General features: G+C 40.4%; 1 protein-coding gene across 1 annotated transcript in view; it reads left to right on the forward strand.

Annotated features, from left to right (window-relative positions):
• The window catches only part of TOP1 (DNA topoisomerase I), a 67,973-nt gene that overhangs the window by 16,396 nt on the left and 37,043 nt on the right, over nt 1–14,534 (forward strand). Inside the window, exon 3 of the mRNA XM_075769158.1 lies at nt 13,254–13,356. Coding sequence (XP_075625273.1) covers nt 13,254–13,356 — 103 coding nt within the window. The remainder of the gene's footprint in view (nt 1–13,253; nt 13,357–14,534) is intronic.

Here is a 14,534-nt window from a genome sequence, read left to right on the forward strand (position 1 = left end):
ACTTTTCACACCTAGTTATTTCTGTATAGGTAAAAAAAGGACTACTCTTAAAATGGAGGAAAGAGGTAACCAGAAGCAGTTGGTGCAGATCAATTTCCAAGGATTATGCTTGCTTTCTTTCAGTAGACTTTAGATGTGAAATAAATTAAGTAAATGTTTTTCTACCCTTCATAAGTCTCATTCAAGGCAGATGTGAGTTTTGCATGAGGTGGAATATGAAAATGTTGGCTGTGCATTTAATAAAACTCTGATTTCCATCCAAAGATGCAAGCCATTAGTTTAAAAAAAACAACAAAAAACAAACAACCCAAACCAAACCCAATAAAAAGCCTCAACAAACTGATAATATATTGTGTGGAGCTTTTTAATTAAAAAAGTTAGGAGTTTATGCATAACAAAACAACCACAGCATATTATCTTGCATTAACAGTTACATTTTATATTCAGGTATCAGTATCAGTGTGATTTAACAGTTGCCAGTTAGTGAGACTTAACCTGGATTTAACAAAATAAACAGATTACAGGTGCATAATGAGATTAAAATCAAGGACTTAAAGTAACATTTGGTGTCTACTGCTGTAAAGTAACATTTGGTGTCTACTGCTGTAAATTGAAGACTTGCAGTGGAATTTGGTGCACCATGTCTAGGAGCTGTACTTAGTAGTTATTTAAGTATTGCAATCATAGCCTTAATTTAAAACTCACTTTTAAAGCTACTGTGACCTACAGTGCTGTGGTGATGCTTTGTTCTACATCTTCTATCCCTTCCTTTCAGAAGACTCAGGAGTACTGTTAAAGCGTGGAAATCTCAACTGTCATTAAACATTTACCTTTTGTTTACTTTCTTGTGTATTTTAGCTGGAATCAGGTTTCTTCTTGTATGCTAATTATGGTAATGTCTCAAGGCAGGGGAATTGAATTCCCTCCCTTGTCTTGAGAGTGGGACTTGTGGCAAAGCTGACTGATAAGATGCTTGCAGACAACGGTTGGAATTAGCCTGACGTGGGTGAGCCATCACTTAACTCACCCACAACGGGAATAGAGGTGAAATTGGGCTGTATCAATCCAGTGCAGCTCTAGACTTGAAATAAATTATTGTAGGTAGAAAAAAAAACCCCACCACACCAGCTGGAATCAGTGTGGGAGTTGCTCCTGCAGTGAGGAACCAGCTTGAGTGTGATAAAAATAATATAAATGCCTGGTCTTCTGAAACAAACTTTTTATAAGATTTTGGTTCATGCTTCCCCATCAATTCAGGTTAGTAGGCATGATATTAAACAAGTAGTAGTAGAATCCAGATGATTCCAGTGTGTAAAACAGTAGTACAGCTTGGCAGAGGTGATTTAAAGCTTGTACCAACCACCTTTCTGTCTTGCCGGCTCAATTTATACTCTAATACTGAGGATTGCAGAGGCCTTATGTTGTTCCCAAGGGTGCTGCCTCTTCAAGTCTTTCCTCCCTACAGCAAGCAGCAGACGAGCACTGGCCAAAGCCACATCATGTTGTCAAAGGATGGTTAATAAAAGGCTTTGAACGAATGCCATTAGAGCCTCTCCACGGAGGACGCTGAGCACAGCTTGTACCACTCCCATGTGTATAAAGTGTGTGTGATCCTGACTGCTGACAGGAGGCTAGGCATTGCTTGCTGCAAGAGAAGCATTTCAATGCAACTGCTTTTTTTGATCTTCTGTAAAATTTTTGCTTGAGGGGAGCTCTTGTTCTGGGTCAAACCCAGGATAGTCAAACATGCCAGCCGTGCCCTCTGTGGTGGTGGTGTGAATGCAGGCCCTGCGTGAGCTACTGTTCAGACATAGCTCTTGCACTGAGGAAGTGTCAGGATTTCAGGGAGTCTTTACAAACTTTTTTAGTGAATTCAAAAATTCTGGTGATTTACACAGCCAGCAAATGAAAATATTTTTCTAGTTGACATCATTGCAGTGTAATTATTTCTGACAACACAGCAGTTTTCCTGTTGGCTAGTGCAGTTTTTAGAACTGAAAGTCGTCTTATGCCCCAAAATAATATCAATTTCAGATATATTAAAAAATGAAGAAGTTTCTGTTAGCCTCTCTAAGGACTAGGAATTAGAGTTGTTTGCCCCTGTTTTTTCCCTGATTCACCTGTCTTGAAAGTTTGCATGCAGTAAGCAGCTGTTGACTTTGCATCACAAATTGTGTTGTTTGCACCTTTCTAATGATGGTACAAAGAGCAGTTGGAGGCGGAAAAACCTTCTGCTAGGGGCACTGACTCAGTATAAGGATGGAGTACAGTACATGAAGTTCTCTGTCTGCAGTGTGAATTTGTCACAGATTGCACCAAAAGATTTTCTTTGCTCTTGACCCAGTCTACTGAAGTAACTCTGAGCTGTTCCCTGAGCAATTCTTTGTCGAAAATCTCCAGAAGATGATTCTGCCCACCTGCCTGTGACTGTGATGCAGGCGGGAGCACGTGCACTGCACCCCTCACTTAAGGTCTAGGCTTGATTCTTACGCTAACAGTTGAGCATAAACTGTGGCTTTCTGAGCTGTGAAGCAACCAAAGAGTAAAAGTGTCTCTGGTGTAAGTGTGCTTGGTGGCTGAGCAAAAGCGAGTGTTTCAGTCCACCCTGGCTTGTACGTCCTTCATGAGAGGGGATTGACGAGGAGTAATGTGTTGTCCCAAAAATTCTGCAGCCCAAATTGCTAGCCAAGAACGCCTTAAGGAAAAGGATTCCTCCAAACCAGAAAAATAAGGGTTAAGTGAACCATTTTGCTTTAGATTGTGTTGAAGTAAGGGATAGGTTATCTTCAGCAGTTCCTGATAGCTCCGAAGTCTAAACATGACAGTAAATGTTGCAATTGCCCTGCTGCAGCAAATGCTTTGGAGAACCAGGACAGGAGGCAGGAGGGCCTCCAGAGCGACTTGCGAGTGACCCTGGGCAGTTCATTTTGTCTTTGTCCTCGTCCTTGGTGGGGCACATCCATCCCTCGGTGCAGCGCGTACATCCCTCCCTTTGTCTCTTCCCAAGAGAAGATTGTATGCGACAGCACTGCATGATGGTTTCTGTGCTAAGTCTTGGATCTGTGCTAAAGGTTGGCTGCTTTCTAACTCTGAAAATAGGATTAGTCCCTCTTGCATTATCTGTGTGAGTGCACTTAAAATTTACCTTCTGTTGTAACTTTAAAGTAGTTTTACACTCCTGGATTGTGTAGCATCCTTCTGGATGCTAGACTGGTTTGTGAGCAATTGTCCAGGCTTTCTCAGTGAGTCTGGCCTTCCTGCTGTGCCGGTTATGTTAACTGCGTTTTGCACAATGGGGAGGAAATGGATGCGAATTTGGAAAAGTCAGAGATTAGATGCTCTAGTAAAAATTGTTTGGTGTTAGTGCATCTAAAAGAAATCCACAGGGAACTTACCTGTAGCTACTTTTTTATGCAAAATTTTTTTCCCTGAGCTGATGATAACAGCTGTTTCACCTCAGCAACATTTATATACCCATAAGTCCTCCAGGGTCTCAGTCCTCTATAAATGTGTATTAGCAAATTGGAAACCAGATTTATTTGCAATGAATGTAAGGCTTTTGTAACCAGAGAGATAAGCTCAAGCTTGTGTCTATCCTTTGTTTGCTCTTACCTTTTGCATTTTGGATCCGGTTGCGATATTGGGATACAGGCAGAGTTGGCTTTAAAAAGGGTCATTGGCTGATACAGTTGCCTAGCTTTCGACTTTTCCAACCCCTTCACTGGCTGTGGGAAGTAGTTCTGGGCTAGTTTGAGGTGGGAGGAGGAGGAGTAAGTGCTTACTGAAAGCAAGGCAGTTGTTGGGCATAACAGCTAGGAGTGAAGTGGGTTTAGATATACCATATAAACTTGCATGTGCTTCCAATGTGGCTTTATTTCTAGCTTTTGAAACTCAAGGCAAAAGTGTATCTTCAGTTTTGCTGCTTCTGTAAAGATGTACGTGCAATGCATAACTCTGTTTATTCATGAGTGTAGACTCTTAAAGCAGCAGGGAAAAAAATTTTTGAAACTCTTTCTACCCCGGTACAGGAAGGGGAGAGTGTTAGTATGCAAGGTACTCAAATTCTGAATGGAGGAGGCTACGAAGAGTAAGTACTTCTCAGAAAGGAGTGTAGCCTTGTAAGAATAAATATCACTAGGGACAAGAATGGAGTTGCTCTTACCTTGTTTCCTAAAGCAACTACTCTGGACTTTTCTCTCTTCCCTGCCAGCACAGCAGCATTTTCAGCTGTACACTGATGCTGGTCATTTCCCTGAAGTTTTAACTTGCTGGTTTTTATTCTGCTTTGTTAGTGGAAACATACTAATGGGTTTCAGTCTCTGACTCTTATTTATACAATTACAGGAGAATGTTTTGCATCTTGGGAATCCCTGGAAACACATGTTTCTGTTCACGTTGAACTTTTTTGTTTTTGAATGCAAATAATGGATTGAAACTTCATTGTTGCCTCTCAGTTGGGAGCCCTTTGGCATGTGTAAGAAGCAGCTATTAATTTAGCCTTTCTGTACTGATCAAACATGTATTTTCATGCTTTATAAGGCTTCCTTAGTCTTGTCCTTTGTATAGTATCATCTGCTGCGATTCTTCTTGCAGTGATTTTATGCGTTTGTTACACAGCAACCAAGATCTGCTGCACAATGGGTGTATGTGAATGTGCCACCTCTTTCAGAAGAAGCTGTGTAAAAGGCACAGACAGGTCATTAAACTTGCTGCTGCTGTCTACACTGTTAGTTGTTTTGCTGCAAAATGCTTGCAGTGTAGCAGTTTCTTAAGGTCAGCATCTCTATACCATATAGCTATCTCAATTACTTCAGCATTAAATACCCACAGAGTATTTAGGTACTTCCCCAGCAGGTGAAAAAAATCAGGTGCCTAGAAAATAAGTGATTAATCCAGGCTAAAAACATTTGAAAGGCTCAAAACATGCACCAGAGAGTATCTGTCCTTCACTGCCTGAATAGGCTCTTGCACCATGTCTTGCTTACCTGCCCAGCTTCTGCAGGTTGGTTTAGATTGATGAAATGCCAGCAATGATGTTTGCTTCAGGTTAACTTCATGTCCCGGAGCCTTCAGTTGCACCTGATGGGAGTGATCAGCCTGTGGGTTTTTTGGCCGCCTCAACCTATACATGATAAGCTTTTAAAGTTTGGGATGGTTAAATGAGTGTACAGCTTAACTTGCAGACTTGGTCCTGTGCCCACTGTGCTCTCACTGTTAGCAGTTCTGTCACATGGTTTACCTCTCTTCCTTAGATTGAAGTTGCCCCAGGATTTTGGTGGAGCAGAAGGTGCATTGATCTTGTTTTGCAAACTTTGTTTTTAAAAAACTGTGTAAGATCTTCGCTTGCATAATAAAACTTTGCCAGAGAGTAAGTAGAACTTCTCAAGAAGTTGGTAGGAGCTATTCTAAAGGACAGAGAATGGCTGGAGACAATTCTTTTATCCATTTCTCTCTCTATTCCCATGTCAGTATTCATCACCCGGTCATTCCACAGGTTTCTTCCTTTCCCTCTCTTCCACAGCAAGGAATACAGGGCCTTCCAATTACAAGATTAATAAAGAATGCAGTAACTGAGGGGTCTGTCTTGTTCTGAAGCCAAGTTTCCCAACACAGTCCTTTTAAGGAAAAAGACATAATATCTGTCTGTCCCTGTAGTATCTTTTGCCTCAAGTAACTGCTGAAGTGTGGACAGGGGTTGTAAGGTCATTAATTTTTTTTTTTTACTCTGTTTCTATCAAAAGTACTAAGTTTTCAAGATTGGCAGAATTGGATACCATGTGATGTGTGGTCAGTTCTGGCTCAGCCCAGGAGGAGTTTTGTCTTGCAGTAACTACAGGCTGGAAAATAGGTTGACTGAAATCTCTTCAGTGATCATAAATGTCTTCATTTGATCCCTTAGAAAAAGGAAGAATGCACACTGGTGGAGTCTTACTTTTAGTAATAAAGTTCCTACCTTAGAAAGGATAAAATGTTTGGTTATTCTGCTCTACTTTCCCAGGCTCCCTTTTCATGAAGGTTTCATGCTGGTTTTTTTTTCTATTCCTTTGTTTGGATGGAAAAATGAATCACTGAGGATCTAAGCTTCACAACCAAGAGTTGCTTTGTGTGTTCTCCTTGTGCTTAGTCAAAATTAATTTGGTTGTTTTGCAGTGAATTATAAAACTCAGATTTTATTCTGGTTTATGGAGGGAAACGGCACTGTTGAAGTGTCAGCCTCCCTGAACTGGTGTACCTGAAACGAAAGAAGTTTGTGATAGCACAGTAATTGTACTTCATTTGAATTTGACTTCAAGAAGGACTTTAAGGATTTAGAAATAGCTTTCTGTAGCAATGTTGATTGTGGAGATGTCTTTCAACACTGGTAAAGGGTTGCGTGTCAAGTTGCTTTTGAAAGGTATGTCTGTGCCATTAAGGATGGCACTCTGAGGAAGCAGAAGCCTGGCAGTCTTGTTTCAGTATCACTGTAGTTTCTTTCCTTTCTTGATACCTACTGAAAATCCAGGTCCTGCTTCTTTTAATGAATTTCATGCTTAGGTTGTGGGGGACTCAAATCATAGTCTTGGTGTTTCAGTCCCTCTCACTTCAGAATTCCAAATATTTTGCAGTCAGCTATTGGAGAAATAAAACAGCACAGCAAACAGACCTGCAATACCTTTCCAGGGTAAATGTTTTATGTGTATTCTGTAGTTGTGTAAATAGGGCCATTAGACCAGTAAGTGACATATCCTGTTTCATGTGGGAAGTTTATTTTAGATTATGGTTTTCTGCTCCAGTGTATCCACAATACCATCATCTTTCTCTGAACAATGCCTTCCGGGTATGTTTTTCTGCTTTTGACACTTCTAGCTGCATATAGAAGTTTTCCAGTTTCTGTATCTTTCATACCTACAGTTCTGTTTTCTTTTAGTCTGCCCTGCTTTATTAGGAAAGGTGGTGTGTCCATCCAATACCTAGCTGGAGTTCTGCTTTCTGTCCAGTAGCTTTTCTTTCCTCTTTTTTGGGCTACAGCAATGGCAATCCATTTAAACAAACTCTAGAAACACTGTGTAATCAATTACTGAAACACCATGATTGTACTGTGACTTCCTCCAACTGGAATACAAATATTTTAGTAAAGTATAAACCTCTTACAGACTGGTTAGGTGGGCTTACTGTACATTCCTCTAAAATTGTTAAATCAAAACATGTAAAGTCAGATGACTAGTCCAAAGCCATAACCTGTCTATCAGTGAGGATCCTGATCCACTATGCCTCAGACTGTGCCGCTTTCTCCATATGGTTGCTCTTCTGAGCCATATGGGGTCTGCAAATGGGCTTTTTATCTTTGCACAGTAGTTGCTTTCTCAGTTGAACAATTTATCAATTGTCCAGAACCTGACAGAGCAACCTTTACACATGGGATTACCATTGCCTGTTTAGGTAATCTGCTAACCTCGTCACTATGCGTGTTAAAGATCCTGGATAACGACTAAATGTTGCAGTCTTTCTACTTGCTGATAGAATCTATATATTGTAAAAGTTAGTGCAACACTAAACCGTTTTGATCAGATGCCTAAGGCAAAAGTACATGTTCTTTTCCAGGAATATGAAGAGTATTTGAACTATATTTGCATGTTTGAACATTCATAGCCATCATTTCAGCAACTGAACCTTGATAATTTTAATAGTAGTCTTTTAACACCCAACATATAAGAAATTAAAACTCTCAAAGTAATATGATTTGGCAAAATAAATGGTAACAAATGATAAAGCTTGAGTAACTTGAAAGTGAGAGGCCTTCTTCTGATAATCTGCAGGTTTAAGATGACTACTTTTGAGGAGAGCCTGTTGGGGTGGAGAAAGATCAGTAAAATTGTTTCATTTAGGTCATACAGAGTCTTTTTGCTTTGCTTGCTTTTGCATCACAACAGGTGAGAAGGAAATCAGCTTATATAGTAAAAAAGCTGCTGTTGTGGAATAAATGGTCAAAGATGGAGGTGGTGTTTCAGCTGAGAAGGGATTAACCAATTCTCAAGTGATAGGAAGGCTCATGAGAAGCTTTTGAACTTGACCAGCTTTTGAACGAATCCAGTGTTACTGAATGACCTCCCTTTCAGCTGCATAATTTAGCAGTGTAACTGGAGAAGTCTTTCTGGACATCCATGTAGAGAAGCATTGACATGAGGCTTTGAATGGATAGAATACCAACATACGTAGCAGTTGAGGTATTTCTAGGCTGTCTAATGAGAGTAAAAGCAATTGTGGTGTTGCTGGAACCAGAAGGAAAATACAGAAAGTCTTTATCCCCAGAACATAGGAAGACGTTTCAAAAGAACAAAGCCTGCTGGCAGAAACCTTTCTGTAAGCAGGTTAATGAGGTATTCAAATTGTGCCCACAAAAACTTACAAGAAGGTGAACTGAAAGATAGCAAATATGGAAGGCTAATAGATTTATCTGGAAAAGCTACTTTTGACCAGAAATTGGGGTTGCCAGGTGTTAATTTGCCAGGTATCTCACTTAATTTAGGAGAAATGAGAAGGACCAGATTGTTGCTCACATCTTTTTTTTTTGTCCTCACTTCTTAAAAAAAAAAAAAAAAGAAATCTAATGCAAAGTGATGAAAATGGGATAAAATGGAAGTAGGATAAAAGTGGGTAGTGAGAGTGGGATAAAACAGCATCTATAGCATCCTGTATCATGTGTCAGTGATACTCTCCCAAACAATATTGATAGCTGTACTGATTGGGCCTACAAGAACTTATGCCCCTCTGTGGTGTCAGTATTTTATTAGAAATGCTGCTGTCAAAACTGAAATATTAATGTAGGAAGTAGGCCTACTTCCCTTGATTGTGATATGTAAGTAATCTTTTGGGTGTGTGTGTGTGAAGAATGGTGTTAAAAAGCAGTTTAAAAGCAAATGGATTTGTCTCACAAATTAAAACAGTATAGTCCCACATAATTGTTTTGTCACCAGGCTAATCTATTAATCCAGGGGTCATTCTCATTAGAAAAGGAGACTGCTTGCCTTTGCTATCCATGGGCACTCTTCCTCTCCAGGTGGCAACTGCCTGCTGGAGGAGGGCTTTCTTTGACTTCATCTCTGTTCTTGTCATGCTGTAGTTAGAGATACCTAACCTTTTACAGCTCTATTCCTGGATAAAGAGTAAAACTGCACTGTTCCAGTAATACATATATACAAGTATTGCAAATAGGGTTATGACTCAGCCTTTCCCGAGACTTAGCGGTGGAGCGAAGGTGGTGGTGGGGGAACAAAACAGAGCCACAGACCAAAAGTGCTTAGAATTTCCCATCCTTAAATTGAGTGTCCTTGTAATTAAACAGAGTTGAGAGATGAATCAACGTACAAAAATGCAGAGCTGCTCGTGATTATTGGAGGTACAGGGGGAATGGCAGGAATAGTACGGGGACTGTGGTAATCTTTTGGAGACATACCAGGCTCAGCATTAACAGACAGAGATACAGTGCCAGACATATCAAGCTTTCTAGAACAGAAGAGATGCCAAAAGCTCTGTTTGGGTTAGAGGATACTGAAGGGAGAGCCTTAGGGGTAATGGATCTTTGCCCAGTGACCATAACCCCTGTCCTCACTGTAACCTTGATGCCGTAGCAAGACTTTTTGATTTCCAAAATCCTTTAAATATCACACAAGCTTTTGGGAGTTTGAACTTTGCTCACAGTAGAGAGTGGATTTTGCTAATGCTCTTGGAGGAGGAATAGTATTTATCTCCTTGTTTAGTGTTAGAGGGAGCAGACATACTTAGTGGAAGACATAAAAGGCAGGAAACAAATCTGAATGTGTGATTATGTCTGACCTCATCCTGTAGCTCATGTGAGGCTGGATGTAGTCAACTGTTAATCAGCTGCAAGCTAGGAGAGACTTATTGGAGGCTCGACGATTTTTCTAAGAATCAGTATGCTAAATATATCAAAGAAGCTATGTTACAGACAGGGACATGTCTGTTGATGAGGTTTGGTGTGAGGTGGCCCGCTGTCTTAAAGTTTTGTTCCCAATTCAGTGATCTGTTGCCTGTGTAGTTCAGTTGGAGGTGATGCTGTATTGGTTTCTGTGAAGTGGGTACACAAACTGGAGTGAAATGGCTCAACTTGTTTCACGTCAGCCAGCAAATAACCATCAACTTGGACTCCTAAATAAAGCCAGTCCTGGAACAAAGTGTTTTTGTGTGATACGCCAAAAAAAAGAATTCAGTCCTTTTTAATGGCCCAGTCTCCTGAACTTCATCCAGCTCCACCCTAAAAAAAAAAAGTTCAAGAGCTTTAATGCCTTCTGAAGACGTACATATGTCAGCTCAAGACTATTTAATAAACGCTTTTGAAGTAATTATTTTTAACCTATCTAATGGCATTGTGTCAGAAAACACCACCATTGAGTCTGAATACTAGGCAAATATTCCAGAATAATTTAATTCTTAGCAGATGCATCAGGGAGGTACTACACTTACCTCCAGGGATGTACTGAATTTAGCGTTGTCTAGTGTGAGAGGCCAAGTACCTATCCAGCACTTGGCTGAAAGCTCTCCTGCCAACTTTCCCTTCTGCTTTCAAGACCATGCGCACGACCTCCTGTTCCCAGCCACTTTGGCCTGCCTTTTAGCCAGAATATCCCTATGAAAGACCTTCCTGCTAGAAATCTGTTGGTAGGCAGCAAAGAAAAGCTGAGCAGTGACAAATACTACCAAGCAGAGCGAGTTTAACTGGTCAGGCACTTTTTTTTTGCTGTTGTACCAGGTTTTAGTTGTCTGAAAATACCAAATCATTGTAAGGAGTGCAGAGGATTGAGGAAATAAATGTCTGACTCCAGTGTTTCCAGGGTATAGTCCTGGAACTACTTTTCAAGACCAAATATTAATTTCAGCTGGAAAGCACGAGTCAGCTGGAAGGGAATCTAGTGATGGAAGGTAAGACTGTTGTGTGTTGGGCTTCTTTTTTGGTGAAAAACTATCACATGGTTCTAAGTTCTAAAGAGAATAGCATGGAGCTCAGTTGCACACATTTTCCGTTGATTGGTTGGTAGAAAAAAATTGACTCTATGTTGGTATGTGCCTCCTGAAAAAACGAGTATGTTATAAAATGAGTGTACATAGTTCTATGTATAGCACCATGATGGTTTTTCTAGCAATTTACCTATTCATCAAGTGTAAATAGATGGCTGTTCGCTTCAGCCAGTGCTTTAGGAATCAGTGAGTAAATTCTCTGTGGAATAAAACCTAGGCAGTTTGCAAACAGCCTGAGCTTCCAGCTACTGGCTGAACTGAAGAATCCTAAGTGTGAAATGCACTGCAAAAATATTTTTGCCAGTGAAATGTGTGTTGTCCTGGTGGGAAGAAGGGTACTGAGAAATTGCTTCTTGGCGGTTCAGAGAGTGTAGGTGTCCGGTCCCCACACAGTTTGCCAGAGATGACTGCTGTGAATTAGATTTTGCTGTTTAGGTACTTGAAAACTCTTAGGTGTTTTATGATGTAACACCAAATGTTCCACATAACCTGCCACGTGCCTGTGTATCAAAATACAGAAAACTAAATCTTGTGCTTTTGAATGTATATACTGTATACACTATATACATTATAAATGCTGTAAGCACTAGGAGGTGTTGCCAAGTTCAGGAGGATCGAGGAAAGATGCAGGAGGCAAGGTGAAGGCTTGAATGTCAGCATTGATGTGTTTATGTTGTCTTACTGCAGGTGTCTGAAAACAATACCTAAAGTTATAGACAGTGATAGATTAAAAACGTGTTCTGTAGAAATGTAACTGAGGGTATGTTTCCACTAAAACCAGTTGCACGTTTTGAGGTTGTGAGAGGTGGTGTCAGTTAAGGAGAAAAATGAATTTGTGGTGAAAGACTTGGGAGTCAGGAGGATGAGGCTTGTTCCTGGCTCTGCAATGCATTTCCCACGTGACTGTGAAAGTCACAGGATCCTTGTGTTGCAGTTTCCTCTCCTTAGTGTGGGGGATATAACCTTTTTAGAGGCATGGTAACATCTTTAGAATTAATTAAGCATTCCTACCTTACCTCCAAGATCTGTGGAAATTCTGGCACTATCATCTGAAAACAGTTGCCAAAGCACGGCCTTTTAGGTATCCTGAGGAACTTACTTAATTTTAGATGGTTTGAGAAGCATGTTTAAAAAAATAAACAAAACCCCCAAACCTGGGGGAGGGGGAGAGTGATGATTCTTTGGGTCTGTACCCATTCTTCCCAACATCAGTGACCTTGACTGTAAATGATAGTGCCTTTTGAGGTGGGTTTGAGGTGCTAGTTCAGTTTCAGCTCCATAAAGAACATTTAAAGACCTAAAGATGCTTGTAAATGAGTTTGTTTACAATTCAGTGATTTTGCTCTTTCTGTGCTGGATTTATTTCCTTGGTGCTTTAAGGACTTTATTGTACGGTACAGTTGTCACTGAGAATGGGAAATATCACTTGAAGTAGAAATTGATGCCAATAAAATTACAGTGTTCATGTAGGTTTACTTGAGTGCCATCTCCCGTTTCTGACCTGTCACTTAATTTGGACCAGTCCTGACCTGTGTAGGTGGGTTACCACCAGCACATACTTATTACAGCTGTCATGTTGGATTTTCTCGGTGGGGCTGTTATCAGAGGGAGGTAAGTGTCTCCTGCAGAAGAAGAAGCATGAGGAGAGAATTCCTAGTCCTCTTTTCTTTTCACCCTTTCTTTTCCTCTTCCCTCATTATTCCCCCTTTCCCTTGCTGTGTGCCTGTCATGTCATGCACTGTTGGGGATAAGAAGATTAATTTTGGGGGGAGGCTGCTTTGTCCTAACTAGATACTTGCAGAAGTAGCAGTCTAAATTCTAGGATTCAGCAGGCCTAACATTTCAGCTTTATGTTCTGTTCCTGTATCCTTATAATCTATTTGACATGAAATACTTACAGGCATAGGAAGCTAGGTTTCCCGTCTGCCAAGTAAGATTGAACTTTCTATAGCCATTCTTACTTATTTAATAAGAAGGGTTGCATTTCTTCAGGGTCTGTAAAGATTTAAAGGTCATTGAACTAAAGACCATATAAATGCAGCTGTTGCCAAGATGAATTAACTTGTGCTGCAGGAATAATGAATCCATTTAGGACCTCTGAAACTTTTAAGATTTTTGTTAAAAATTTTGAATCACAGAAAATACGGGTATGGGGTGGGTAAAATGCAGAGTTTCATGAGGGAGGCGTGGAGTTTTCTCCCAACTTCGTTTCTTAATTTTTTTTGCCTCTCTGCTTGCAGATTCTCACAAACACAAAGATAAACACAAAGACCGAGAACACCGGCACAAAGAGCACAAGAAGGACAAGGAAAAAGACCGGGAAAAGTCCAAGCACAGTAATAGGTGAGGAAAAAGTTGGAGTCCTCATAGGCTAAAACTGTTGCACATGCATTCTTACAAGAATTACTCTGATAAAATATGAGGACAGAATTGCTACATTTTGAGTGTGGTTTATGAGCGTAGGTGCTTTAAGCCTAACTTCTGTCATTGCATGCATTTCCATATGGGTAGGTGAAGTACTGTATCTCGCAAATGTGAGCAAATACTAATATCTAAAAGATTATTGTAGCTTAGTGTTATTAAAGGAATTGAAAACTAGTTTAACTCCATGAAGACTGAATTTTGTTCATAATCTTGTGTGTGTGTGGTTCCAGTTGTTTGTCAGAAATGTGGAGGTCCCTTGGGTGTTGGTATAAACTCTGCTGTTTTGGCATAGATGAACCTGATGTGACTACTCAGCCTCCTGATAATTAAAGTGTCTTGAAAGACAGTGCCTCAGAATGATGGTGTCCTTGGCCTGCTACTACAGTGGCTGAATATCTCAACACCGAGGCAGTGTTATGAACTTCTGCTGGGTTAGATCATGAATTTGAAAGGATTGCAGGCTCTTGTGTCTGATATGATTGATACACTACACTGCCACTACATGGAGAAGGTGTTTCATGCCAGTCACCTGCTGTATCATCAACACTGAACATAAACACTTATTTACGCTGTGATGACTGTAGCTCTTGAGGTAGTGGTGGTGAATTCCACAGTCCAGGTGATACCCTAGCCTAGGCTGTGAACTGCAAGAACCAGGATGTGCAGGTCTGTCTGTGGTGATTTGGTATGATGGAACGCAGGGCAATACGTCACACACAGGATGTTACTCAGAAAAGCTTTCCTAGTTGTAACTCCTGATGTGCAAGTGCCACGGAGCCTACATTGACAAGGAAATTTGCAAAAACCAGTCCCTGGAGGGTAAGTTTCTGTTGTGACACTTGCTGAATGACAGATAGTGTTTATGCTATGGCCAAGCAAGTGTTACTAATTAATTGCTGTGCAACTGTGATAACATGATCTAAAAATGAATAAAAAAAGCTTGTGTTAGCAATGATTTCTATTAAAAAGAAGCGTGGAAAGGAGGAGAGAGTCTGTGCTGAGCAGCGGGTTTGTTTTATTGGGGTTGCACTTTGAGTTTTCTGTGACCTTTTGAGAAGTTATGGAACCTTACTATTCCATAATATGTCGTTGGGTTT

The sequence above is a fragment of the Balearica regulorum genome, chromosome 16 (assembly GCF_011004875.1).
Source record: "Balearica regulorum gibbericeps isolate bBalReg1 chromosome 16, bBalReg1.pri, whole genome shotgun sequence".
Lineage (NCBI taxonomy): Eukaryota > Metazoa > Chordata > Aves > Gruiformes > Gruidae > Balearica > Balearica regulorum.